Source organism: Oncorhynchus mykiss, chromosome 15, assembly GCF_057628025.1.
Source record: "Oncorhynchus mykiss isolate SJ-2025 chromosome 15, ASM5762802v1, whole genome shotgun sequence".
NCBI classification, from domain to species: domain Eukaryota; kingdom Metazoa; phylum Chordata; class Actinopteri; order Salmoniformes; family Salmonidae; genus Oncorhynchus; species Oncorhynchus mykiss.
This window is the reverse complement of record NC_143036.1, coordinates 35,333,927-35,360,158: the sequence shown is the minus strand read 5'-3', so window position 1 is coordinate 35,360,158 and position 26,232 is coordinate 35,333,927. Positions and strand designations below refer to the sequence as shown.

At 41.1% G+C, this 26,232-nt stretch overlaps 1 protein-coding gene across 1 annotated transcript in view; it reads right to left on the bottom strand.

The window, feature by feature from the left end:
• Positions 1 to 26,232, bottom strand: part of LOC110490017 (cadherin-12) — a 200,358-nt gene that overhangs the window by 59,613 nt on the left and 114,513 nt on the right. The window contains exons 3-4 of the mRNA XM_021563093.3: positions 9,884 to 10,178; positions 7,131 to 7,250 (exon numbers count right to left, since the gene is read on the bottom strand). Coding sequence (XP_021418768.2) covers positions 7,131 to 7,250; positions 9,884 to 10,178 — 415 coding nt within the window. The remainder of the gene's footprint in view (positions 1 to 7,130; positions 7,251 to 9,883; positions 10,179 to 26,232) is intronic.

Genomic DNA, 26,232 nt, shown 5'->3' with positions numbered 1-26,232 from the left:
TACTTGTATGTCACATAAGCTGTGCAGTCCAAGTAGGGGATCGGTGGAGACATGATAATAGAGATGGGACAAGTTGAGTGTTAAGGCGCTGCTGCTCGATGCCCCCTTTTTCTGCTAGAGGGTTCAAATGTACAAATGACCTGGGTAGTAGCACCCCCCTTAGAAAGAGGGTTCACTTAAAGGTGCATTAATGTACCTGAAGTCAAGTTGTGAATTAAGGGGGAGCCAGGTGGTGCTCAGTTCCCTTGAATGAGAGGTTAGCTCCCTAAATGAATCAAAAGTCAATCTTTGGGGGAGAGGGGGTGATTTTAAATATTGCTATTTTAACCATTCTCTGTTTTCTTAAAATATAGTGGGAAATATGTTTTACAGTGGTAAATATTAAAATATAGCATACACCCCCACCTCTCTGTCATGGTTCAACTATTTATTTCTATGTGGCGGCGCTATCCACACAGAGGTGCTGAATTTTGGCCTCAGTTGAGCTCCTTTATGCATAGATTTTCCTTCATACTTCCTAATTTCCGTAATTTGTTTGCCATGCATCCTTGATAAAAATAGCTTATGCCTTTATTCCAATGCATTCGATTTATCTGTTGATTAATTATTGTTTGCTTTTGTCAGTCAGCTGTTTAGAGCACTAATTGCTTTGTTTTTCAGGTGTTCTCCATGCCACCCGTGGCCAGAAGTAGTTTAATCTGCTCTATTATTTTCTATCAATATTTGTTTTCTTTCCTGGATAACCTACAGCTAGACACCAATGCACATCCAATCCATCCAACAAGTAGGCTATATGTTAATAACAGTTTTTTTTATTTATTAATATTTTTTATTTCACCTGTATTTAACCAGGTAGGCCAGTTGAGAACAAGTTCTCATTTACAACTGCGACCTGGCCAAGATGTAAGGCAATAAATAGGCCATAGTGGCGAAGTAATTACAATTTAGCAAATTAACACTGGAGTGGAGTGATAGATTTGCAGATGATGATGTGCAAGTAGAGATACTGGTGTGCAAAAGAGCAAAAAAGTAAATAAAAACAATATGGAGATGAGGTAGATAGATTGGATGGGCAATTTAGAGATGGGCTGTGTACAGCTGCAGCGATCGGTTAGCTGCTCGGATAGCTGATGTTTAAAGTTATTGAGGGAGATATAAGTCTCCAACTTCAGTGATTTTTGCAATTTGTTCCAGTCATTGGCAGCAGAGAACTGTATGGAAAGGCAGCCGAATTAGGAATTGGCTTTGGGGGTGAGCAGTGAAATATATCTGCTGGAGCGCGTGCTCTGTGTGGGTGCTGCTATGGTAACCAGTAAGCTGAGATAAGGTGGAGCTTTACCTAGCAAAGACTTGTGGATGACCTGGAGCCAGTGGGTCTGGCGACAAATATGTAGCAAGGGCTAGACAACGAGAGCATACAGATCGCAGTGGTGGGTGGTGTATGGGGCTTTGGTGACATAAGATATGGCACTGTGATAGACTGACTATAAGGTGTCTTTCTGTTAAAAGTGGGTAACTTTCGGTTAGAAGCATTCAATTTTGCAATGGCATAGGCCTACATTATTTGTGTGCCCATGAGAACTGTTTTCACAGCGACATTTTTTACATAGGCATAGTTACACTTACAGTGCATTTTCCAAGATCTCAAAGATCCATGGTTCATACCGGATTTAAGTTAAATATTCAAATTAAATTGTTAAATGCTTAATAATTACAAATAACACTGTCATTAATGTAAGGAAAGAAAGGTAGTGTTTTATGTCACATGATCTGTGAAGACACCAAGCATTAACTTGTGAATATGGACAACTCATGAACTAGGGTGTGAAACATGTTCTGTATTATATTGAATGTAGGCTACCTGTTCTCTGTGTGTTCATGTGTGAAAAATTGTCTCGGTTGAGAGGGTAGGCTACCGGCAGTGGTGTAGGCCTAGTGGAGGGTAAATGCAAGTAAACGCTGTTAACCCACCCTTTTTAGAAAAATGCATTAAAAGTATAGGGAGTATGACTTTAGGTGTTTACCCACCTATTTTTTTTTACCACTACATCACTGGCTATTGGTAGGCCTATTTGAAGTTCATGGTAATACACATTGTAGCCTGGTCTAGTAAGTTCACCATGTGTGTTAGAGTGACCATCCTGTTTTTTCCAGGACAGATTCAGACCCATTTCAGGTGTGCCGACTTTTCAGTCTACAAAAAAGGTAAATTCGTCAACAATCAACAACATCAATGAATGTAGGCCTTATCAATGGCAACCACTGAATGTCATTATGCACATTTTCTGGTGTTTTGTAAACAGATGTCTATTTCCATTCATCAAATGGAGCGAGTGTACATGCAGTTTATTTGATGGAATAATTTTGGAGTGGACGAACATGCACAGGTGAACTTTGTGAAGTGATTTGTTTGGCTATCAGATTAAAATATATGACTGGTCGTATTCATGACACATTAAAAGGTAATTCATTTTTATCAAATTACGTAAGTTCATGCACTGAATAGAACCCCCCCCCCAAATGTGATGGTGTAATTCGCACTCTGATGAGATAGAAATACTGGAGACACTTGACATTCAATACTGAACTTAGTGAGGCTTTGAGGGACCCTGAGATCAGAGTAAATATACAGCAGAGTAATGGCCAGGTCAGGTTGGAAGATGTCGGAGTGATAGAAGATATGTAAAGGGGGCAAGATGTATGTTTACTTTTCTCGTCTTCCCCCGTCAGTCACATGAAAAGGATAGACGTCACATTTGAACATAAGCTCCTGTGTTCTGCGTGTGCAACAGTCAAAGGATGATGTTTTTTGACAATCTTATCATGTTTAGGGGATTCACGCTCTAGCAGGGAGGGAGGATGCTGTGAAGTATATGGTGATTTAGGCATGTGATTCCTTCCCCCGCTTTTCTTTTCCCTCTCTCCTTCTTGTTTGTTTGGCTGTCGAGGCAGGTTCAGCATGGCAAACATTTGTTTTAACAGTTTTTCCGCCATCAGGTTGGAAATACAGTCGCATTGTGTGTTTTGTATAATCTCCAGGGCGGAAAGGCATGATCTGTGATTCTCCTTATTCCCTTTCTCCCTGTGATATCACATTGGAAATGGTTAACGTGATCCATCCACCCGCCCCCCCACTCTTCTTTCTTTTGCCTATTTTGAACTGTGTTACCATTGTGGACATTGTGCTAAAGGTGCTAACTTTTTCAATGGTAATCTCTATTTGAGCATTAAAATATAATCTGCTCTATGTTGTATCAGTGTAAAAAATACCGTCTATTGCATTTTATCCATGGTATAGTATCTTTTTCGTTCTACGTGCAGAATGCAGTTACTGGAATGATTTTTAGGTGTGCTTGCTGAAAGCACCAACTACTGAAATCCAACATACTTGTTATTATTTGATGTACTTGCTGAAAGCATTTAAGGGTCTACCGCTCTGGATCAGCCAAATGCATCATGGTATGAAGGCCAATGAGACGTCCCATGGTCCTTTGGAGCAATGGACTCTGGAGGGAAGAGCAGTCTTCATGACATGGGTGTCATACAAAGGATCTCCTTCAATCTAACAGGGTCAACAGCTTGACCTGGACATTTTTTTTATAACCCATTGCATCATTTGCTCAGAGCTCAAATATAAAAAGCCAAATGGCATATGAGGAGAAAAAAGAGGAGAGTGTCAGTATTTGCTGTTGATCAGGAGTTTGAGAGAGCTGGTAGTAAACCATGAACCCTTCAGCCCGCCAGTTCCACACCATAATGCCTGCATTAACATTCTGAAGTGGCTCATGGGATTGCAGGGACACCGTCTCTCTTCACACTCCAGCTAACCTCCTCGGCAACCACGGCGATAGACACACACACAAAAACAGACTTTCACACCACATAACCACTTATCTGATTGAGTTTCGCTGCAGGCCCTAAGGATTTCCAATATCGGGATAAGAATATGACCATGTGAAACCGAGAGCAGAAATATGTCTAGGTTCACTCAGAAGACAAACAATGACTAACAATATCAGGGGATAAGAATATGGCCATGTGAAACCGAGAGCAGAAATATGTCTATGTTCACTCAGAAGACAAACAATGACTAATAATAATCAGTTTCCATCCTGTTCCAACTGAGGGCTGAGAGGAATCGAAAGGACGGAGGACGGATAACAGCTGCAGCTCAGCTGTGTTTAACCTTTGACTGCTAAAGTAAAGTAAACATTTTCACAAAAAAAAAAAAAAACTTTTAATGAACCCGGCTGCATCCCTTCACTCCAAACCTTGCTGCTATGAAACTCTCACTGTTTATAATGCCCCTCACCAAAACTCTGACTGGGATGCAGCTATTTTAAAGCGAAAAGTCTAAGACCAGTAATAGCGATGTATTTTTCTTGAGAATTTTTTACAAGTATTTTATTACATACAGTAGTTCCTTGTTGTTGAGAGCTTTTGAGAAAGAGAGCACTCCAGAGCAAAGTATTGGAAGAAGCACAAGTGCCATTCTTTAAAAGACTTGACCCGGCTCCCGGTCGTTTCAGTTTATGAAACCAATATGAATGTGGACCACATCAGTGTGCTGATTAAATCTGCTATTTTGGAGAAGGGGCGTTAAAAGCGGGAGAATCAAAAACGAACAGATAGTTCAACCAAGAATCTTGAGGATACTGTTTTTCTCCAGTGACATACACACATTTTTTATTTCAATTGCTTTCAGATTAAAATACATAATACACATCTAAATTATAACACAGACAATTTGACTTTGACACATTAATAGAAGTAGATACTGTATCGAACAGTAGACCACAGCAAATACATATCGGTTAGAGTGTTGTAGGGTTCTTGACAGTTAGCTGTCTATTATAAGACTGATGCTCGCTGGCCCCAGTTGGCTCCTGGACACACATGATGGGCAGGGTCAAAGAGGTGCTGATCCCTTGACACTGGCATAGATCTAGACCCACTACCATTATGTTTGCAGTCACTACCACTACTATTGCACACCATAATTCCTTCAAGACAAGCAAGCACACACATTTTCTTCAGGAAATAAATTTCTAGTTTAAATTTACACTTTTACAGAGGACAAAGCTGTGAGCACTGCACACATTTAATTATATGACTATACTAGCTACAGAATTTAACTGCTGACATACACTAACCGGCCTAATCCCAATTTCCTAGTATTGAGGTATGTGAAAAGTAATTTGTAGGCGCTATTATTGATTGCTATACTTCTTTGCAAAAGCAGGAAAAACAATGATAGAGAACCTTATCAGTCCACAGTAAAGAAATGGAAGTTATAGCGTGTCACTGTTTCTAATCCATTGCCCTGTAATCAAATCAAGATATTTCGCTCATTTGTTTATTCGGATCGATAATGTGTAATTAAGTTGAAGACAACACCTTGTCCATACTAATGTTAAAAAGTTAGAATATCTGCCCGCCTATTACACTTTCACAGCTACAGAACTTGGCATTCTTCTTTTATGAAGTGTTGTGTCTTTAGTATCATTAAAGGTGAAGACTGTTATTTTATCTAATAAATTCTCTGTAATTATTATTACATGATTAAACTAATCATGCACCTTTAATTAACTAGGAAGTCGGGGAACCACGGAAAATCTACAGAATACAACTCCTCAGATATTTTAATATCTGATCAATTCGTCTTTTATTAATTAATTATTCTTTACGTTACGTCAGTCTCATTCCAAACGTTGTAAATGGTTGGTTATTTGCACGAACCCAGGCTAAACTATGAGTCATCCATACACCAATTGGCTTAATAATTGATTTACTAACTAACTAAATGATCACTGAAATGCATAGCAAACAAACAGTAGGTATTGGTTACTAACAATGATAGGGAAGATCCCTTAGTGGGCTGAACCGATATGACGGCTTGGTATACAAAGAAAAGGGGGTGTGGACCGATAAAGGAGCGGGAAAGACAAAATGGATCACTACACACAGTGGAAAGTTATATTAATTGAAATGCTAATCCTTTGCACACGAACCCTCGCTCATTCGGGAGTAATTGCAATCAATATAGTTATGCCCATATGTCGTTGTTGTCTTCTCTGATGGAATCGTCGGTCCGTCTGCTGGAGAGTCAGTTCATCAGAGAGACTTTGGTTACTCATGGTGGTAGCTCTATCGGCGGCTCCTGACAGTGTCTGTTGTAATGGATCCGTCAGGCGTCCAATGTTCTTAGAGTAGATGTTTCGGCGGTTGTCGGTATTCACATTCCAGGTTTACATAATTTCAAACTGCAGACTAGTAATTAGTATCTAAGATTTGCTCTTATTCTGTGGGGATCGATAGTCTCAGAGTTTAACCATTTCCACCCGTGTAGTCAATGCGCCACGTGGTATGGTTTTCTAGTCTTGGTACTCAACCATTGCAACCACAGCTCACGCTGGGGGGTTTGCTTAGTCTTAAGAGGATTTCCTCAGGAAGGTGTTTTATTCGTAACACTAGAAAAGGGCGGTTCCATGACGCATGATCATGTCTGGACTCACGGGGGCCAATGACTTAGTTAAACTTTACAGGGAATACAATCGTCTCATTCTGAAGGTTAACGTCCCATTACATAATTGTACAAATAGTTTTACATTACTCATTCATTTTATACAATAATTAGATGCAAACCCCACAATTGAGAAATGTACACATTCAGAGATATAGTTAGTTATACGTGTTTTCTGTCCTCCATGAGGTCACCAAATGAGACCCACTCATCATACCATACCTTAAGTATCCACGGACCCTTCCCACATTCTCACAACTGGACATATAGTTTAATTCTCCCATTTTGGGGATTTAGAAGTTCGGCCAAGTGAAATCACTTGATCTCTCTCCGTATTCTCTCTTTCTGCATGGCCAGGGGGAGAGAGTCTCCATCAGGAATTCACAACCTGAGATAACAGAACCTGGGTGTAGGAGAGAGGGGGGAGCCACGATCTACACCCAGAAAGGGCCACGTCATTACATAAGTAAGCTATTGTCATTGTTTAGACAGACAGGTATCCCGCCTTTTTGTTATTTAAAACGATCTATAAACATAACAGCATTCAACATTGACAAAAAGTACCAAATAAGATACATTTTTGACTGATGTTGCCCATCTTATTTACCAGTCTTGGGATCCACAGAGAAGTATGGCTGGCCATGAAGGATGCTGTAGACCACTCTGGCACTGTTTCCATAGGTAGGGTCATCTGCATCTGTGGCTGTCACCTGCATCACATAAGTCCCTGTGAAACAAACACATACATTTGCATCATACAGATGGAGTCATTTTGTAAGGTTTTTTTCCCATACGTCTTTGCGGCTTGTGCCACCATGAATGCATCACAAATGGCATTCTATTCCCTAAAATGTGCACTAATTTTGACCAGGCCTCAGGTCAAAAGTAATGCCCTATGTAGGGAATAGGGAGCTATTTGGGACAGAGCCACAGAGGCTAAAGTGAGAGTAAGAGGATACGATAGAAGATAAATGTGCAATATTGAAACGTTGAATTATTAACTATGTGAAATATACATTTGAAGAACTATGCAAGTGGATGTTTAGCCAAAAGATACTCATTCATTAGACATCGCAAGCATTAAGGAAACAAAGAGCCATCCACAGCAGGAATAGGAAACAAGATGGAAGCCATCCAACTTCCTGCAGTACCAGGAACAGAGTTAATAACTGTAGCTTGAATCTAAAACAGCATTGCATTAATCCACTGACTCTACAGAAGCATGTATATCTACAATTCAATCCAATTGGAAATGATTCTATCTACAAGCTCAATAAAATCACTACTGTGGCTAAATGAGATATGTATTTTTTAGTCCATGTGTACAGGCTGGTACTGTACTGTATGCTAGGTGGACATCCAAGGGAAGCTACATCCACAAATGGCCATTGACACATGTTAATCTCTTAGTTGGTTTTAGCAAGGCTCCATTAAACAGGATTTGCGCTATGAGCAGATGATAACAATTGTATGAAAACGTTAGGTGAGAGAGATTTAGAGTGTTAATCCTTCCTAACAAAGCCCCGCACCACGCATCCGGGTATAATGGAGCTGAGATGCTGGTCATTTACACTTTAACTACTATAGGTAGTTACTTTGTACTGGTTTATCACCACGTACTGTATTAATGCTTTTGCTTATGCTTTTTAGTGATGCAATCCTTTTATAAACAGCTCCAGTTCCATAAAGCTTTTAAATACAAGTGCATTGTTTAAAATGGGTCAATAATAGCTAAACAAACTATACACCTGTCACGTCCTGATCTGTTTCACCTGTCCTTGTGCTTGTCTCCACCCCCTCCAGGTGTCACTTGTTTTCCCCTCAGTATTTACCCCTGTGTTTCCTGTCTCTCTGTGCCAGTTCGTCTTGTTTGTCAAGTCAACCAGCGTTTTTGTTTCTCAGCTCCTGCTTTCCCAGTCTCTCTTTTCTTGCCCTCCTGGTTTTGACCCTTGCCTGTCCTGACTCTGAGCCCACCTGCCTGAACCCCTGCCTGTCCTGACACAAGCCTGCCTATCGCCTGGTACTGTTTGGACTCTGACCTGGTTTATGAACTCTCACCTGTACCCGACCTGCCTTTTTCCTATCCTTTCTGTCATAATAAATATCGGAGCTCAACCATCTGCCTCCTGTGTCTGCATTTGGGTCTCGCCCTGTGCCCTTAAAACACCACTTTTAACTTGGCTCATTCCAGTTCCTTGAAGTTCTTTGAAATAAAAATAGAGTACTCATCAAATTGGTCTTTTGAATCCACACCCATTTGCCAAAGGAAGCATTATCAGTTCCATACATTTTATTAATGTAATTAGAAGTGATTCATATTTTTCTCAGGTACACACTGCATCAATGCCATATTGAACCATTTATCACACACACACTCTCTGCAGAATCATCTGAAAATAATCATCATACCCAAAGCATACAGCCCTCCTGCTCAATCCCTCATATAAAGGAAACAGTCTTTTCACCGGCAGGTCCTACATTCCTGCCCCTGATTTTGAACACACATCCACCCGCAGGCGCACACACACACACACACACACACACACACACACACACACACACACACACACACACACACACACACACACACACACACACACACACACACACACACACACACACACACACACACACACACACACACACACACACACACACACACACAGCGCCTTCCAGCTCTGTTTACCTACATGGAGTAGAAGACTGGGCCATGTTTTAGATCAGCTTGAAAGGGACCATGGTGATTTGAAACATTACTTTGTACATTGACTGTACCTTGCTCCATTCAGCGTTTGGAGATATCTAATATGCTGTTCTCTTCACCAGGGCTCCATTGCTATTCAGAAGAAGAGGAGCCAATCTGAGTGAATTACCTTGAGCTCCCTTCCCTGAGGTAGAGAGCATAAAGACGAGCCTCGATCCGCAATGTACTTATGCACTTTGGGCATAACTGGCTCACTTGCAGAAAAGTCAAAATCTGTTGATTTGTTTTCTTCCCTCTTGTTCGATCTGTGGCTATAACACTCCCTTTCTTATAATATATTTGTGTACTCTGTCTCGATCTAAAACTCTATGTGATAGTTTTTAAATTCTGAGAAATGCATCTATTTTGTTATGTCAAGTTTGCAGCTAATTGAAGCATTTTCAGAAATTATGTCTGCATTCCAAATTGCACCCTATTCCTTACGTAGTGCTCTACTTTTCTCTGGTCAAAAGTAGTGCACTATCAATCCATCAAATGTATTTATAAAGCCCTTTTTTACATCAGCTGATGTCAGAAAGTGCTACACAGAAACCCAGCCTAAAACCCCAAACAGCAAGCAATGCAGATGTAGAAGCAGGGGTGATATTTCTTCTTACCTACAGGTGACATCTCAGGGACACTGGCTGTGTATGGCCCTTCTAGAAACTTTGGCTCATTGTCGTTGATGTCCTGGACCTTGATTACGAACTCTGATTCGGGCTCCAGGGGCCTGTTGGTGTCGATATCGACTGCCTGCGCGCGGAGGGTGTAATAAGGCTTCACCTCCCTGTCAAGGCTTCTTAAGGCATGGATGTCCCCGGTCGTTGCGTCAATGGTGAAAATGGAGCCGGCCCCTTCTCCCATGAGAGTGTACTTCACCTCGCTCTCGCCCTTATCCAGATCAGTGTGCAGCTGCAAGACAAGAGGAAAAGGACAGGTTCAGTCCAAACAATGATACTGCTAATGATTCAAAGAGACCACTGGGGGAGAACAGTTTTAAGTAAAGGCAGTTCATGAAGCGAGTCGATGGGACTGACTGCACCTACAGAATACGATGAAAAAACCCTACATAGTAGGATATGTGTTGCTAAAACCACAAACAGTATATACAAAGCAGTATATTTTTTTGCCCCCGCTCTAGGGATTTGGGATGTGCATATAATCTACATGACTGCACTCCCAACAATAGGTATATCCAACACACAGGTACCTTTTCTTCTAAATGTGTCTGCTCTAAGATGGTTTTATGCTCACATTACAAGTGTAATAATGCTCTCAATGCTCTTCTTTAGCATGTGCATGTTTTCCTTAAAGGGATAGCTTGCTGGCAGATACTCATAGACTTCCAGTCATTGCGCTAATGCTAGTTAGTGTAACAGTATAGCTTCCGTCCCTCACCTCGCCCCTACCTGGGCTCGGACCAGGGACCCTCTGCACACATCGACAACAGCCACCCTCGAAGGATCGTTACCCATTGCGCCACAAAAGCCAAGGCCCTTGCAGAGCAAGGGGAACAACTACTTCAAGGACTCCAAGCGAGTGACGTCACCAATTGAAACGCTATTATCGCGCACCACCGCTAACTAGCTAGCAATTTCACATCGGTTACATTAGCATTGGTTCGCGAAACTACAATACCTCTAACTTTGTTCATACTGGACACAGAGGCCTATCTGACCCTGGTGAAGTAGATAAAGGACCTCATTGCAACAACAAAAAAACTGAAGTATCCCTTTAAGTAAAAACAAAAATATCCATATCTGCAAAATCTGATTTAGTCTGACAGGTAGGCCTGGGGGCATATGAACTGGCTTGACCCAGTTCTTTCACAACTTCACACTGCAGCTTTTCTTTGTACGATTGCTATGGTTCCATCCCAAATGGCACCCTATTCCCTACATGAAACGGAATATGGTTCCATTTGGGACACAGGGTAGCACCATGTCAGAAGGCTTTTCTTTGGCCACGTGCAATACACCTGTTGGCATGGAAGTGTTTTTTCCCTGTACAGGACATCAAACCAACAATGTTAACGCAGAAATGATGGCCAATGTGACCCGACATGGACCACATGTTTCCCTCAAGCAAGATGTACTGTAGTTCTCAGGAGCCAACAATAAGTCCCACAAGAGGGATTTGTTTTTACCACACAGGTACTTGCACGGAGTCCAACTCCATGCAAGCCGAGGCTTGCGTGTTGCCCAATACACATATCTGTTCCTCATATAATCTAAGAGTTGTGCCCTTCAATGGCTAAATATGTTCTACTACGTAAGCTATCTGCCCCTCCCTCTCATTGTACCTGTTTTTGTACTAGTCTGCTGTACAGTGAAGTTTTTAATGCTCATAAGTAAATCAATTGATGTCCCAAAGTGGAGACTGACTGGATTGTGATTCATTTAGAATAAGTAAGTATAGCGTATTATAGTTTAGTTAAAGCACATTCCAGCTTATCCAATACAGAAACCCCAGTGACCTTCTTTTTTCAGACCCTGCAAATTGATTCATAACTGCACAGTTAAAGTTGAAAAATAAATACAAACACCCCAAAAATAATAGGCCCATTCCCCACATTAATTAGAAGCCAAATGTTAAATGATACAAATAAAAAATTCCATTAGGCAAACAATGATAATCAATTAAACAAAGACAGTCATTAATGAGGAGGCAGGCAAGTACACTTATTTAACATGCCACATACTCCAGAGCCCAACAGACTAGAGGATTAAAGCTTTTAAGCACTGCAGAAAGATAGTTTTTGTTGAATTGTTGTACAGTACAGTTAGAAAATAAGTGAAATGTATTTTGTAAGGAAGAACTATCCAACGCATACCACCCGGCACATGGGTCGTTTGAGTAAAAAAAACAAAAAAAAAACAAGCTCAATACACTTTAAAATGATTGAAACCAAATTTGAAACTGTAGAAATGATAATGGACCTACATTTATACCATTACTTAACCTTGTCCATCTCGCTAATAATCACCTAAATTAAAGCCAGACGGTCAGGGAGCATTAGAAATTCCTATATTTATTTTACCATTATTTAACGAGGCAAGTCAGTTAAGAACAAATTATTATTTAAAATGACTGCCTAGGGACAGTGGGTTAGCTGCCTTGTTCAGGGGTTGAATGACAGATTTTTTACCTTGTCAGCTCGGGGATTCAATCTAGCAACCTTTTGGTTACTGGCCCAACGTGCTAACCACTAGGCTACCAGCCACCCATATATACAGTGTATTTGGAAAGTAAATCAGACCCCTTGACTTTTTCCACATTTTGTTACATTACAGCCTTATTCTAAAATGGATTAAAAATGTATATATTGTGCACATGTATAACATTTTTTTACTGAAATAATACTTTTATTTAAGTATTCAGACTGTTTACTCAATACTTTGTTGAAGCACATTTGGCAGTGATTACAGCCTTCAGTCTTCTTGGATATGACGGTACAAGCTTGGCACATCTTAATTTGGGGGGTTTCTCCCATTCTTCTCTACAGATCCTCTCAAGCTTTGTCAGGTTGGATGGGGAGCTATTTTCAGGTCTCTCCAGAGATTTCCAATCGGGTTCAAGTAAGTCCGGGCTCTGGCTGGGCCAATCAAGGACATTCAAAGACTCGTCCCAAAGCCACTCCTGCGTTGTCTTGGCTGTCTACTTAGGGTCGTTGTCCTGTTGGCAGGAGAACCTTCACCCCAGTCTGAGGTCCTGAGCGTTCTGAAGCAGGTTTTAATTTGCTCCGTTCATCTTTCCTCAATCCTGACTAGTCTCCCAGTCCCTGCCACTGAAAAACCTTCCAACAGCATGATGCTGCCACCACCACCATGCTTTACTGTAGTGATGGTACTAGGTTTCCTTCAAATGTGATGCTTGGCATTCAGGCCAAAGAGTTCAATCTTGTTTCATCAGAGACCAGAGAATCTTGTTTCTTTAGGTGCCTTTTGCCAAACTCCAAGTGGGCTGTTATGTGCTTTTTACTGAGGAGTGGCTTCTGTCTGGCCACTCTACCATAAAGGCCTGATTGGTGGAGTGCTGCAGAGATAGTTGTGCTTCTGGAAGGAACCGTGTAGCTCTTTCAGAGTGACCATCAGGTTCTTGGTCACCTCCCTGACCAAGGCCTTTCTGCCTCGATTTCTTAGTTTGGCCGGGTAGCTAGTTCTAGGAAAGGTTTTGTTGGTTCCAAACTTCTTCAATTTAAGAACGATGGAGGCCACTGTGTTTTTGGGGAACTTCAATGCTGCAGACATTTTTTGGTACCCTTCTCCAGATCTGTGCATCGACACAATCCTGTCTTGTAGTTCTACGGAAAATTCCTTCGACCTCATGGCCAGTGTTTGCTCTGACATGCACTGTCAACTGTGGAACCTTATATAGACAGGAGTATGCCTTTCCAAGTCATGTCCAATAAATTGAATTTACCACAGGTGTACTCCAGTCAAGTTGTAGAAACCTCCCAAGGATGATCAATTGAAACAGGACGCACCAGAGCTCAATTTCGAGTCTCATAGCAAAGGGTCTGAATACTTGTAAATACTTGTAAATATCTAAATAAGGTATTTCTGTTTTTATTTTTAATACATTTGCAAACATTTCTTAAAAAACGGTTTTCACTGTGTCATTAAAGCGTGTAGATTGTTGAGTGGAAAAAAGTATGTAATCAATTTAACAAAATATGTAAATACTTTCCAAATCAAATTGTATTGGTCACATACACATGGTTAGCAGATGTTATTGCAAGTGTAGCGAAATGCTTGTGCTTCTAGTTCTGACAGTGCAGCAATATCTAACATGTAATCTAACAATTCCACAACAACTTCCCAATACACACAAATCTAAGTAAAGGAATTAATCAAGAATGTATACATGTAAATATATGGATGTGCAATGACAGAGCGGCATAGGCAGATGCAATAGATGGTATAAAATACAATATATACATATGAGATGAGTTATGCAAGATATGTAAACATTGTTAGATTGGCATTATTAAAGTGACTAGTGATCCATTTATTAAAGTGGCCAATGATTTCAAGTCTGCATGTAGGCAACATCCTTTCTGTGTTAGTGATGGCTGTTTAACAGTAGGATGGCCTTGAGATAGAAGCTGTTTTCAGGTCTCTTGGTCCGAGCTTTGATGCACTTGTACTGACCTCTCCTTCTGGATGGTAGTGGGGTGAACAGGCAGTGGCTCGGGAGGTTGTTGTCCTTGATGATCATTTTAGCCTTTCTGTGACATCGGCTGGTGTTGGTGTCCTGGAGGGCAAGTAGTTTGCCCAACACCCTATGGAGAGTCTTGCGATTGTGAGCGGTGCATTTGCCGTACCAGCCGGTGATACAGCCCGTTGACGTTGAGTGAGAGGTTGTTTTACTGACACCACACTCCGAGTGCCCTCAACTCCTCTCTGTAGGCTGTCTCGTCGTTGTTGGTAATCAAGCCTACTACTGTTGTGACGTCTGCAAACTTGATTATTGAGTTGGAGGCATGCATGGTCACGCAGTCATGGGTGAACAGTGAGTACAGGAGGGGGCTGAGCACGCACCCTTGTGGCAACCAAGTGTTGAGGATCAGTGAAGTGGAGCTGTTGTGTCCTACCTTCACCACCTGAGGGCGGCCCATCAGGAAGTCCATGACCCAATTGAACAGGGCGGGGTTGAGACCCAGGGCCTCAAGCTTAATGATGAGCTTGGAGTGTACTATGGTGTTGAATGCTAAGCTCTAGTCAATGAACAGGTGGAGGTGATATGATCCCTGACTAGCCTCTCAAAGCACTTCATGATGACTCAGCCTCCAGTATTTATGCTGCAGTGGTTTATGTGTCGGGGGGTTAGGGTCAGTTTGTTTTTATCTGGAGTACTTCTACTGTCCTATCCGGTATCCTGTGTGAATTTAAGTATGCTCTCTCTAATTCTCTCTTTCTGTTTATGTGTCGTGGGGCTAGGGTCAGTTTGTTTTTATCTGGAGTACTTCTCCTGTCCTATCTGGTGTCCTGTGTGAATTTAAGTATGCTCTCTCTAATTCTCTCTTTCTCTCTTTCTTTCTCTCTCTTGGAGGACCAGAGGCCTAGGACCATGCCTCAGGACTACCTGGTATGATGACTCCTTGGTGTCCCCAGTCCACCTGGCCGTGCTGCTGCTCCAGTTTCAACTGTTCTGCCTGTGATTATTATTATTTGACCATGCTGGTCATTTATGAACATTTGACCATCTTGGCCATGTTCTGTTATAATCTCCACCCGGCACAGCCAGAAGAGGACTGTCCACCCCACATAGCCTGGTTCCTCTCTAGGTTTCTTCCTAGGTTTTGGCCTTTCTAGCCAGTTTTTCCTAGCCACCGTGCTTCTACACCTGCATTGCTTGCTGTTTGGAGTTTTAGGCTGGGTTTCTGTACAGCACTTTGAGATATCAGCTGATGTACGGAGGGCTATATAAATACATTTGATTTGATTTGATGACAGAAGTGGGTGCTATGGGGCAATAGTCATTTAGTTCAGTTACCTTTGCCTTTTTGGGTGCAGGAATAATGGTGGCCATCTTGAAGTACGTGGGGACAGCAGACTGGGATAGGGATAGATTGAAAATGTCCGTAAACACACCAGCCAGCTGGTCTGCGCATGCTCTGTAGACACGGCTCGAGAAGCCGTCTGGGCCGGCAGCCTTGCGAGTGTTAACACGTTTAAATGTCTTACTCACATCGGCCATGGAGAAGAAGAGCCCACAGGCTTTGGTACCGGGCCGAGTCGGTGACGCTGTATTATCCTCAGTGGGAAAAGAAGGTGTTTAGTTTGTCCTGAAGAAGCAAGACATCGGTGTCCGTGACTTGGCTGGTTTTCCTTTTGTAGTCCGTGACTGTCTGTAGACCCTGCAACATATGTCTCGTGTCTGAGTCGATGAATTACTACTCCACATTGTCTCTAAACTGACATTTCGCTTGTTTGATTGCCTTGTGGAGGGGAATAACCACACTGTTTGAATTTGACCATATTCCCAGTCACCTTTCATTGGTTAAACGCGGTGGTTCTTGCTTTCAGTTTTGCGCGAATACTGCCATCGATCCACGGTTTCTGGTTAGGGTAGGGTTTATTAGTCACAGTAGGTACACCATCTGCTATACACTTCCTTATAAACTCACTCACCGAATCAGTGTATACGTCAATATTATTCTCTGAGGCTACCGGGAACATGTCCCAGTCCGTGTGATTAAAACAATCTTGACGGGTGGATTTCGATTGGTCAGACCAGTGTTGAATAGTCCTTAGCGTGGGTATATCCTGTTTGAGTTTCTGCCTATAGGAAGGGAGGAACAAAGTGGAGTCATGGTCAGATTTGCCGAAAGGAGGGCGGGGGAAGGCCTTGTATGCATCGCAGAAGTTAGAGTAGCAGTGATCCAGTGTTTTACCAGTGTGAGTGCTACAGTCAATATGCTGATCAAATTTAGGTAGCCTTGTTTATTCCTGTCGGCGCCACGCACAAAGAATCCAGGTGGCTGTACCAACTCCGACTGCATATGCCGAGTTTCCGTGAAACAGAGTATGTTACAATCCCTGATGTCTCTCTGGAAAGCAACCGTTATCCTCATTTTGTCTACCTTGTTATCTAGCGACTGGACATTAGTGAGAAATTTACTCATAAGCGGTGGGTGTTGTGCACGCCTCTGAAGTCTGACCAGAAGACCGCTCTCTCTACCTATTCTCTGATGTTGTTGTTTTGGGTCAGCCTCTGGAATCAGCTCAAATGGTCTGAGTGGTTCAGACAAAGGACCCGCTTTGGGAATGTCGAATTCCTGGTCGTAGTGCTGGTAAGTTTACGTCACTCTGATATCCAATAGTTCTTCCTGGCTGTATGTAATAACACTTAAGATTTTCTGGGCTAAAAATGTATGAAATAATACCTAAAAAAACTAAATACTGCAAAGTTTTCTAAAGACTAGAAGCGAAGCTACAAAGGCTGTCGGCACCATCTTGTGAATCAGAATGCACTGTGTTGCTCATTTTGACAATGAATAAATATTTAAAAGAATCTGTCCATTATGGAATAGTGAATGCGGGCCTTGGGGAGAAAAAAAATTCCCAAGTTTTAACACACTAATCAATAAAATGCAGACCTATGCACGCTGCAATCAAATTATCACATTAGTAAATCCCATTCGTACACTTCTGTTTGCCTTTTTGGGATTTACACAATGTTACCATTTTGTAAATCCCAAAAAGGCAATAAACTATTAAAATAAAGAAACTCGTACACTCCATATATAAACTCCCAGCAATTTAATGGGTATTTAGCAACATTTCGGCATCACTGTGCCTTCCTCCCAAAAAGGCAAACAGAAATCGGGTTAACAAAATTATAACATTAACAGAGAGAGAGGTGATAATATACATGAGCGATGAAGCAGCCCTATCTGAAGGGGTTTTATGGTTTTCTGAGGGGTAGTTTAGACAGACAATGAGACTAAGTCTCAAATGGCACCATATTCCCTATATAGTGCACTTCTTTTGACTAGAGGCCCTGGTCCAAAGTAGTGCACTGTAAAGGCAACGGAGTGCCATTTGGTAAGCAGCCTATGGAACTATGCCAAGATTTAATGTCATACATAAAACATATTCTAGATATCTGAGATACATGTTTGGAACATACAACATGAGTAGCTATGTGAATAATACTGTTTTTGAATTTGATCAGAATTAATCCATATTGAGTTGGTGCATTGCAGGGTATTAGACAGGTATTAGCCCCTTGATGAATACACACTTTCTTCCTCACAATAGGTACAATTAGCGAGATGCTCCGCTCTTGTTGACACCATGCAGCTATAATAACAAACATGTAGTCAGAATAATAATTATAATCATATCGTCAAATGTTTCTTTTAAGAGAATTGTACAATTTTAGCTTGTTATTGTGACAATGTTTGATTGCTCACAATGGACAAGTGCAGTCACTGAGGGCAAAGTAGAAGTATGTATTCAAATATGCCAGCAGTATAACATGACAAAATGCACAGTAAACATATAATTTACCCTTCTAGTCTGTTTTAGACATGAAAATACAGTATTACCATGTGGGGCTGGCTTATACAGTTAAGAAGAGATTCTGAAGGGCCATTTTAATAATGCCCTGTGTGAATAGTGTGTTACAGTACATGCATATTGTTTTACTGACGATGCTGTAATACTACAGTTAATCACAAATCTCACCCTATAGACCCCTTTCGGCTCTGATCAAAAGTAGAACACGAGGGAGCAAGGTGCCATTTGGGAAGCAGATATTCACCTCTGCTGTGGGGCTTGTTCTATTCATGGTTGTGAGCAGCCTGCCTGGGTCTCTCCTGCAGGATTTTCAACAGAGGCTGCTGCTCTGCTCCCTCATTTACTGGTCATGCAGTAGAGCCGCATATTGATTGATTCCAGTGATTAAAGTGGTAAATTTAACCAACCTCTGTAGAAAACGCAATAATTGGATTGCCGAAACCGGGATTATACGGAGGCAACATCTCATGTGACATAGCTTCAGCTGAGAGCAATATGAACAAGGCTTAAATACTGCAATGGAGGAGCTCAGAAGGTAGCAAGCTAGTACACTGTAGGACTCAGAGAGTAGCTGGGTCGCTCCACCAATTCGGTGCCTTTTGAGAAGTGTAACTTTGTCTGATTTCACATAATATTAACATTCTGTCATAAAAAGCACATCTTGAACTTCTTTATCCCCCCCCCCCCCTCCCAACCCCCAAAAATAATATAGTAAGTGCCAAATAAAGTAACAGGGTTGACAACTTCATTTAAAAAGGAAATGTCCACCCAAAATATATGTTTTGGTATTTGTTTCATTAGTCCATAGTTGACATAGCCCTAAAACGTTTTGCTTGTCACCAATCAATTTTTCAATATATAGAACTTTCAAAATATAGAAATCATTCCTGTATGATGCTGCATTTCACATTTTCTATCTACGGGTCACAGGTTTTATGTGTTTTCTCAAACCCCTCAGTTTTCCACCCCTCAATTTTACACTATGTTTAGATAATCAGATTAATATTTTCACAGTATTAAAATGATAGTTCAATTCATGTACAGTGCCTTGCAAAAGTATTCATCCCCCTTGGCATTTTTCCTATTTGTTGCATTACAACCTGCAATTTAAATATATTTTTATTTGGATTTCATGTAATGGACATACACAAAATAGTCCAAATTGGTGAAGTGAAATGAAGAAAAAAAACTTTGTCCCAAAACTTTTACAACTGGTAAAATGGTGCGTGCATATGTAATCATCCCCTTTGCTATAAAGCCCTTAAATAAGATCTTGTGCAACCAATTACCTTCAGAAGTCACATAATTAGTTAAATCAAGTCCACCTGTGTGCAATCTAAGTGTCACATGATCTGTCACATGATCTCAGTATATATACACCTGTTCTGAAAGGCCCCAGAGTCTGCAACACCACTAAGAAAGGGGCACCACCAAGCAAGCGACACCATGAATACCAAGGAGTTCTCTAAACAGGTAATGGACAACGTTTTGGAGAAGTACAGATCAGGGTTGGGTTATAAAAAATATCAGAAACTTTGAACATTCAATGGAGCACCGATAAATCCATTATTACAAAATTGAAAGAATATGGCACCACAACAAACCCAGAAGAGTGGCCAGAAAAGAAAACAATAAGCAAACACGTTTTGTGTTCGCCAAAAGGCATGTGGAAACTCCCCAAAAATATGGAACAAGGTACTCTGGTACAATGTGACAAATATAGCTTTTTGGCCATCAAGGAAAATGCTATGTCTGGCGCAAACCCAACATCTCACATCACCCCAAGAACACCATCTCCACAGTGATGTTTTTCGTTGGCAGGGAGGACTGGGAAACTGGTCAGAATTGAAGGAATGATGAATGGTGCTAAATACAGGGAAATCCTTGAGGGAAACCTGTTTCAGTCTTCCAGAGATTTGAGACTGGGACAGATGTTCACCGTCCAGCAGGACACACTGCTAAAGCAATACTCAAGTTGTTTATTAAAGGGAAATTGAAATGTCTAGGAATGGCCTAGTCAAAGCCCAGACCTCAATCTAATTGAGAATCTGTGGTACGACTTAAATCTTGCTGTACACCAGCGGAGTAAGGCAGTTTTGCCTTGAAGAATGGGCAAAAGTCTCAGCGGCTAGATGTGCCAAGCTCAGAGACATACCCCAAGAGACTTGCAGCTGTAATTGCTGCAAAAGGTGGCGCTACAAAGTATTGACTCTTGGTGGGTGAACAGTCATTAACGCTCAAGTTTTCATTTTTTGATCTTATGTCTTGTTTGTTGCACAATAAAAAATATTTTGCATCTTCAAAGTGGTAGGCATGTTGTGTAAATCAAATGATACAAACCCCCCAAAATCTATTTTAATTCCAGGTTGTAAGGCACCAAAATAGGAAAAATGCCAAAGGGGTGAATACTTTCGCAAGCCACTATATTGCTGGTGTAGGAAGCCAATGGCTAAGGCATGACAATTTAGGATGTAGATGTAGGCTCTGCCTTAATTTGTGCTCTCTGTCACCTCTGGCAGCATGGCAAATGGTCCAACAAAACACGAAGGACAGGAGCCAGTATGCCTTTTCCCCCTTTGAGGGGCCAAAATGTCTCTCTCTCTCTCACACTCTCAAATTCAATTTAAATTGAAGGGTTATTGTTGGCATGGGGGAAATATGTTTAAAATGCCAAATAAAGTGAAAGAGATAATAAACAATACAAATTGTACAGTAAACATTACAATTGAAAAATATTCCAAAAGAATAAAGACATTTCAAATGTCATATTCTGTATATATACATTGTTATAATGACGTGCAAATATTTTAATAAATAATCATAAATATAAGTTGTATTTTCAATGGTGATTGTTCTTCACTTGTTGCGCTTTTCTTTTGGCAACAAGTCACAAATCTTACTGTGGTATTTCACCCAATAGATATGGGAGTTTATCAAAATTGGATTTGTTTTCGAATTGTTTGTGAGTCTGTGTAATCTGAGGAAAATATGTAGGGAAATATGTGTCTGTTAAGGTCATACATTTGGCAGGAGGAAGTGCAGCTCAGTTTCCACCTCCTTTTGTGGGCAGTGTGCACATAGCCCGTCTTCTCTTGAGAGCCAGGTCTGCCTTCCGTGTCCATTCTTAATAGCAAGGCTATGCTCACTGAGTCTGTACATCGTCAAAGATTTCCTAAATTTTGGGTCAGTCATGGTGGTCAGGTATTCTGCCACTGTGTACTGTCTGTTTAAGGCCTAATAGCATTCCTGTTTGCTTACATTTTAATAATTATCTTTTTGTTTTCTCATGATTTGGTTTGGTCTAATTGTGTTGCTGTCCTGGGGCCCTGTGCGGTCTGTTTGTGAACAGAGCTGCAGGATCAGCTTGCTTAGGGGGATCTTCTCCAGGTTAATTTCTCTGTAGGTGATGGCTTTGTTATGGAAAGTTTAGGAATTTGCTTCCTTTTAGGTGGATGCAGAATTTAAAAGCTCTATTCTGGATTTTGATAATTAGTGGGTATCAGCCTAATTCTGCTCTGCATGCATTATTTGGTGTTATACGTAGTATATTTTTGCAGAATTCTGCATGTGGAGTCTCAATTTGGTGTCCTATTTTGTCCTGTAGTTCATTCAATGTAATTGGATAATCCAGTGATTCCTGGTGGTCTTTAATAGTTGATTCTTAGATTTGTATTTGATCATGTATATGTTTTTGCTGTTTTTTGTTATAGAGCCAAAATGATTGGAGAAGTGGTTTATCCATCTAATTTTTGGATAGATAAACTCTAAACAAATAACCGAGTTTCCAAAATTGGTTAGATTCTATGGATTCTTTAATTACATTGAGCTGTGTATTTCTGTATTGTTTTAGTGATTCACCATAGTGAAGGCGTAGGCTCAGGTTTTCTGGGTCTCTATGTTTTTGGTTGGATAGTTTACTCAATGTCTTAGGTTTTTACATTCTTCATCAAACCATTTGTCATTGATAACTTTCTTCAGATGTCTGCTTGCAATTTTTTTATTTGAATAGGGAAGCTGAGAGGTCAAATATACTATTATGGTTTTCTACTGCCAAGTTTACACCTTCACTAACACAGTGAAAGATTTTGTCCAGTGAATTGTCTAGAAGGGATTGAATTTGTTGCCTAATTGTTTTTCTTGGTGAATTTCCACACTACTTTCTATCTATAGCGTATCTTATGTTATTCAGTTTCTTTGGCTTGATGTGCCTAATGATTCAGCAAAGCTCTGTTCATGTAGAGTGTAATTTTGCTGTGATCTGATAGGGCTGGCAGTGAACTGACTGAATGCTCTAAGAGACTCTGGGTTCAGGTCAGTGATAAAGTAGTCTACAGTACTACTGCCAAGAGATGAGCTATAGGTGTAGCTACCATAGGAGTCCCTCAAAGCCTACCATTGACTATGTGCATACCCAGCGTCCGACAGAGCTGCAGGAGTTGTGACCCACATTTCACTACACTCGGAAAAACATCTGCATGTGACCAATAAAATGTTATGTGATTTTATTAGATTTCTGTTGTAGTTGTGTCTAGGGGGTTATATGGGGGAGGGAATGCTGTCACCTCCAGATAGGTGTTTGTCCCCCTGTGTACTGGGGGTTTCAGGTTTGTGTCCAGTTCTGGCATTTAGGTCACCACATGACCCTGGGCCTGGAAATGGTTGATCTCCCCCCTCTATGATGGAGAAGCTGTCACTGTTAAAATATGGGGATTCTACTGGGGGGATATTGGTAGCACACATGAGGACATTTTTCTCTTAACTTCTTAGTGATCCCTTCGTGCACCAATCCTGTCAACGGGATTGTTTTGAAAACACCCAGTTAAATAGCAGCGCGCCAATTTCAAAAACAGAAATACTCAAAATTCATTAATCATGCAAGTGTTTTACGGTTTAAAGAAACTTCTTGTTAATCCAGCCACAGTGTCAGATTTCAAAAAGTCTTTACGGCGAAAGCAAACCATGCTATTATCTGAGGACAGCACCCCATCAAACAAACACATGAAAATCACATTTCAACCCACCAGGCACGACACAAAAGTCAGAAATAATGATATAATTCATGGCTTACCTTTTGAAGATCTTCTTCTGTTGGCACTTCAATATGTCCATTAAACGTCACAAATGGTCCATTTGTTCGATAAATTCTGACGTTATATCTCCAAAATGTCAATTTATTTGGAGCATTTGATCCAGAAAAACACCGGTTCCAACTCGCGCAACATGACAAAAATATATCTAATATACAGTGGGGCAAAAAAGTATTTAGTCAGCCACCAATTGTGCAAGTTCTCGCACTTAAAAAGATGAGAGGCTTGTAATTTTCATCACAGGTACACTTCAACTATGACAGACAAAATTAGAAAAAAAATCCAGAAAATCACATTTTAGGATTTTTTATGAATTTATTTGCAAATTATGGTGGAAAATAAGTATTTGGTCACCTACAAACAAGCAAGATTTCTGGCTCTCACAAGCCTGTAACTTCTCATTTAAGAGGCTCCTCTGTCCTCCACTCGTTGCCTGTATTAAGGCACCAGTTTGAACTTGTTATCAGTATAAAAGACACCTGTCCACAACTTCAAACAGTCACATTCCAAACTCCACTATGGCCAAGACCAAAGAGCTGTCAAAGGACACCAGAAACAAAATTGTAGACCTGCACCAGGCAGGGAAGACTGAATCTTCAATAGGTAAGCAGCTTGGTTTGAAGAAATCAACTGTGGGAGAAATTATTAGGAAATGGAAGACATACAAGACCACTGATAATCTCCCTCGATCTGGGGCTCTACGCAAGATCTCACCCTGTGGGGTCAAAATGATCACAAGAATGGTGAGCAAAAATAACTAGGGGGCCCTAGTGAATGACCTGCAGAGAGCTGGGACCAAAGTAACAAAGCCTACCATCAGTAACACACTACACAGCCAGGGACTCAAATCCTGCAGTGCCAGGCGTGTGCCCCTGCTTAAGCCAGTACATGTCCAGGCCCGTCTGAAGTTTGCTAGAGAGCATTTGGATGATCCGGCAGTAGATTGGGAGAATGTCATATGGTCAGATGAAACCAAAATATGACTTTTTGGTAAAAACTCTACTCATCGTGTTTGGAGGACAAAGAATGCTGAGTTGCATCCAAAGAACACCATACCTACTGTGAAGCATGGGGGTGGAAACATCGTGCTTTGAGGCTGTTTTTCTGCAAAGGGACCAGGACGACTGATCCGTGTAAAGGAAAGAATGAATGGGGCCATGTGTCGTGAGATTGAGTGAAAACCTCCTTCCATCAGCAAGGGCATTGAAGATGAAACGTGTCTGGGTCTTTCAGCATGACAATGATCCCAAACACACCGCCCAGGCAACGAAGGAGTGGCTTCGTATGAAGCATTTTAAAGTCCTGGAGTGGCCTAGCCAGTCTCCAGGTCTCAACCCCATAGAAAATCTTTGGAGGGAGCTGAAAGTCTGTGTTGCCCAGCAACAGCCCCAAAACATCACTGCTCTAGAGGTGATCTGCATGGAGGAATGGGCCAAAATACCAGCAACAGTGTGTGAAAACCTTGTGAAGACTTACAGAAAACGTTTGACCTCTGTCATTGCCAACAAAGGGTATATAACAAAGTATTGAGATAAACGTTTGTTATTGACCAAATACTTATTTTCCACAAGAATTTGCAAATAAATTCATAAAAAAATCCTACAATGTGATTTTCTGGAATTTTTTTGTAATTTTGTCTGTCATAGTTGAAGTGTACCTATGATGAAAATTACAGGCCTCTCTCATCTTTTTAAGTGGGAGATCTTGCACAATTGGTGGCTGACTAAATACTTTTTTGCCCCAATGTAGTTACCTGTAAACTTGATCCAAACATTTCAAACAACTTTCCTAATCCAACTTCAGGTATTTCTAAACGTAAATAATCGATAAAAGTTAAGACGGGATAAACTATGTTCAATACCGGACGAAAACAATGTGGAGCGAGCTTTCAGGTCGCGCGCCTCAACAACCACAGTACACTAGACTCGACCCGCGTTCTGAACAGCCCTACTTCATTTCTCTAAGGAAAATGATCAACCAATTTCTAAAGACTGGCATCTAGTGGAAGCCAGTGCCTTAGAAATCTAGATCCATATAGAAACCCATTGAAAAGAGAGTGACCTCAAAAAACAATTATCCTGGATGGTTTGTCCTTGGGGTTTCGCCTGTCAAATAAGTTATGTTATACTCGCAGACATAATTTTAACAGTTTTAGAAACTGCAGAGTGTTTTCTATGCAAATCTATTAATAATATGCATATCCTAGCTTCTGGGCCTGAGTAGCAGGCAGTTTACTTTGGGCACACTTTTCATCCGGATGTGAAAATAGTGCCACCTAGCCTTAAGAAGTTAAAGACAATTTCCTCATTCATTTCTGGCCACTTGTAAAATGTTTCTGTTTTGACTAATTTATCAGTGGGTTATGTCTGCTCTATACCCCCTGTTTCACACCTGGTAGTTTGGTGGATGGGTCTACCAGATCTCTGTAACCTAGAGGGCAACCAGTGGGTCCATCTCCTTTATACCATGTTTCTTGTTGGATGACAATGTCTGTATTTCCAATGTATTTGAAGTCTGGGTTCCTGCTCTTTAGGCCAAAGGCAGATGACCTCAGACTTTGTATATTCCAGGATGAGATAGAAGCTTGTGTTCCATAATGTCTAGTATTGTTTTTTTGTGGTTTAGGCCCAGACCATCACAGTAGGTGTGAGCAGAGCATTTTGAGCATCTGATGCATACCTCTTAGGTCACAGGATGGGGCTTAGGTGGGTGTAATTGTGGGGTTGGGCCTGTTGCTCTGCTAACGGCCTGGGCATTTGTCCTGCTTTCATGTTGAGGTCCTTGCCACATGGGGTGGGCAGAAGGGGCATAGGTCTGATATGAGGAGTTGTATATAGTGTGGCCAGGGTT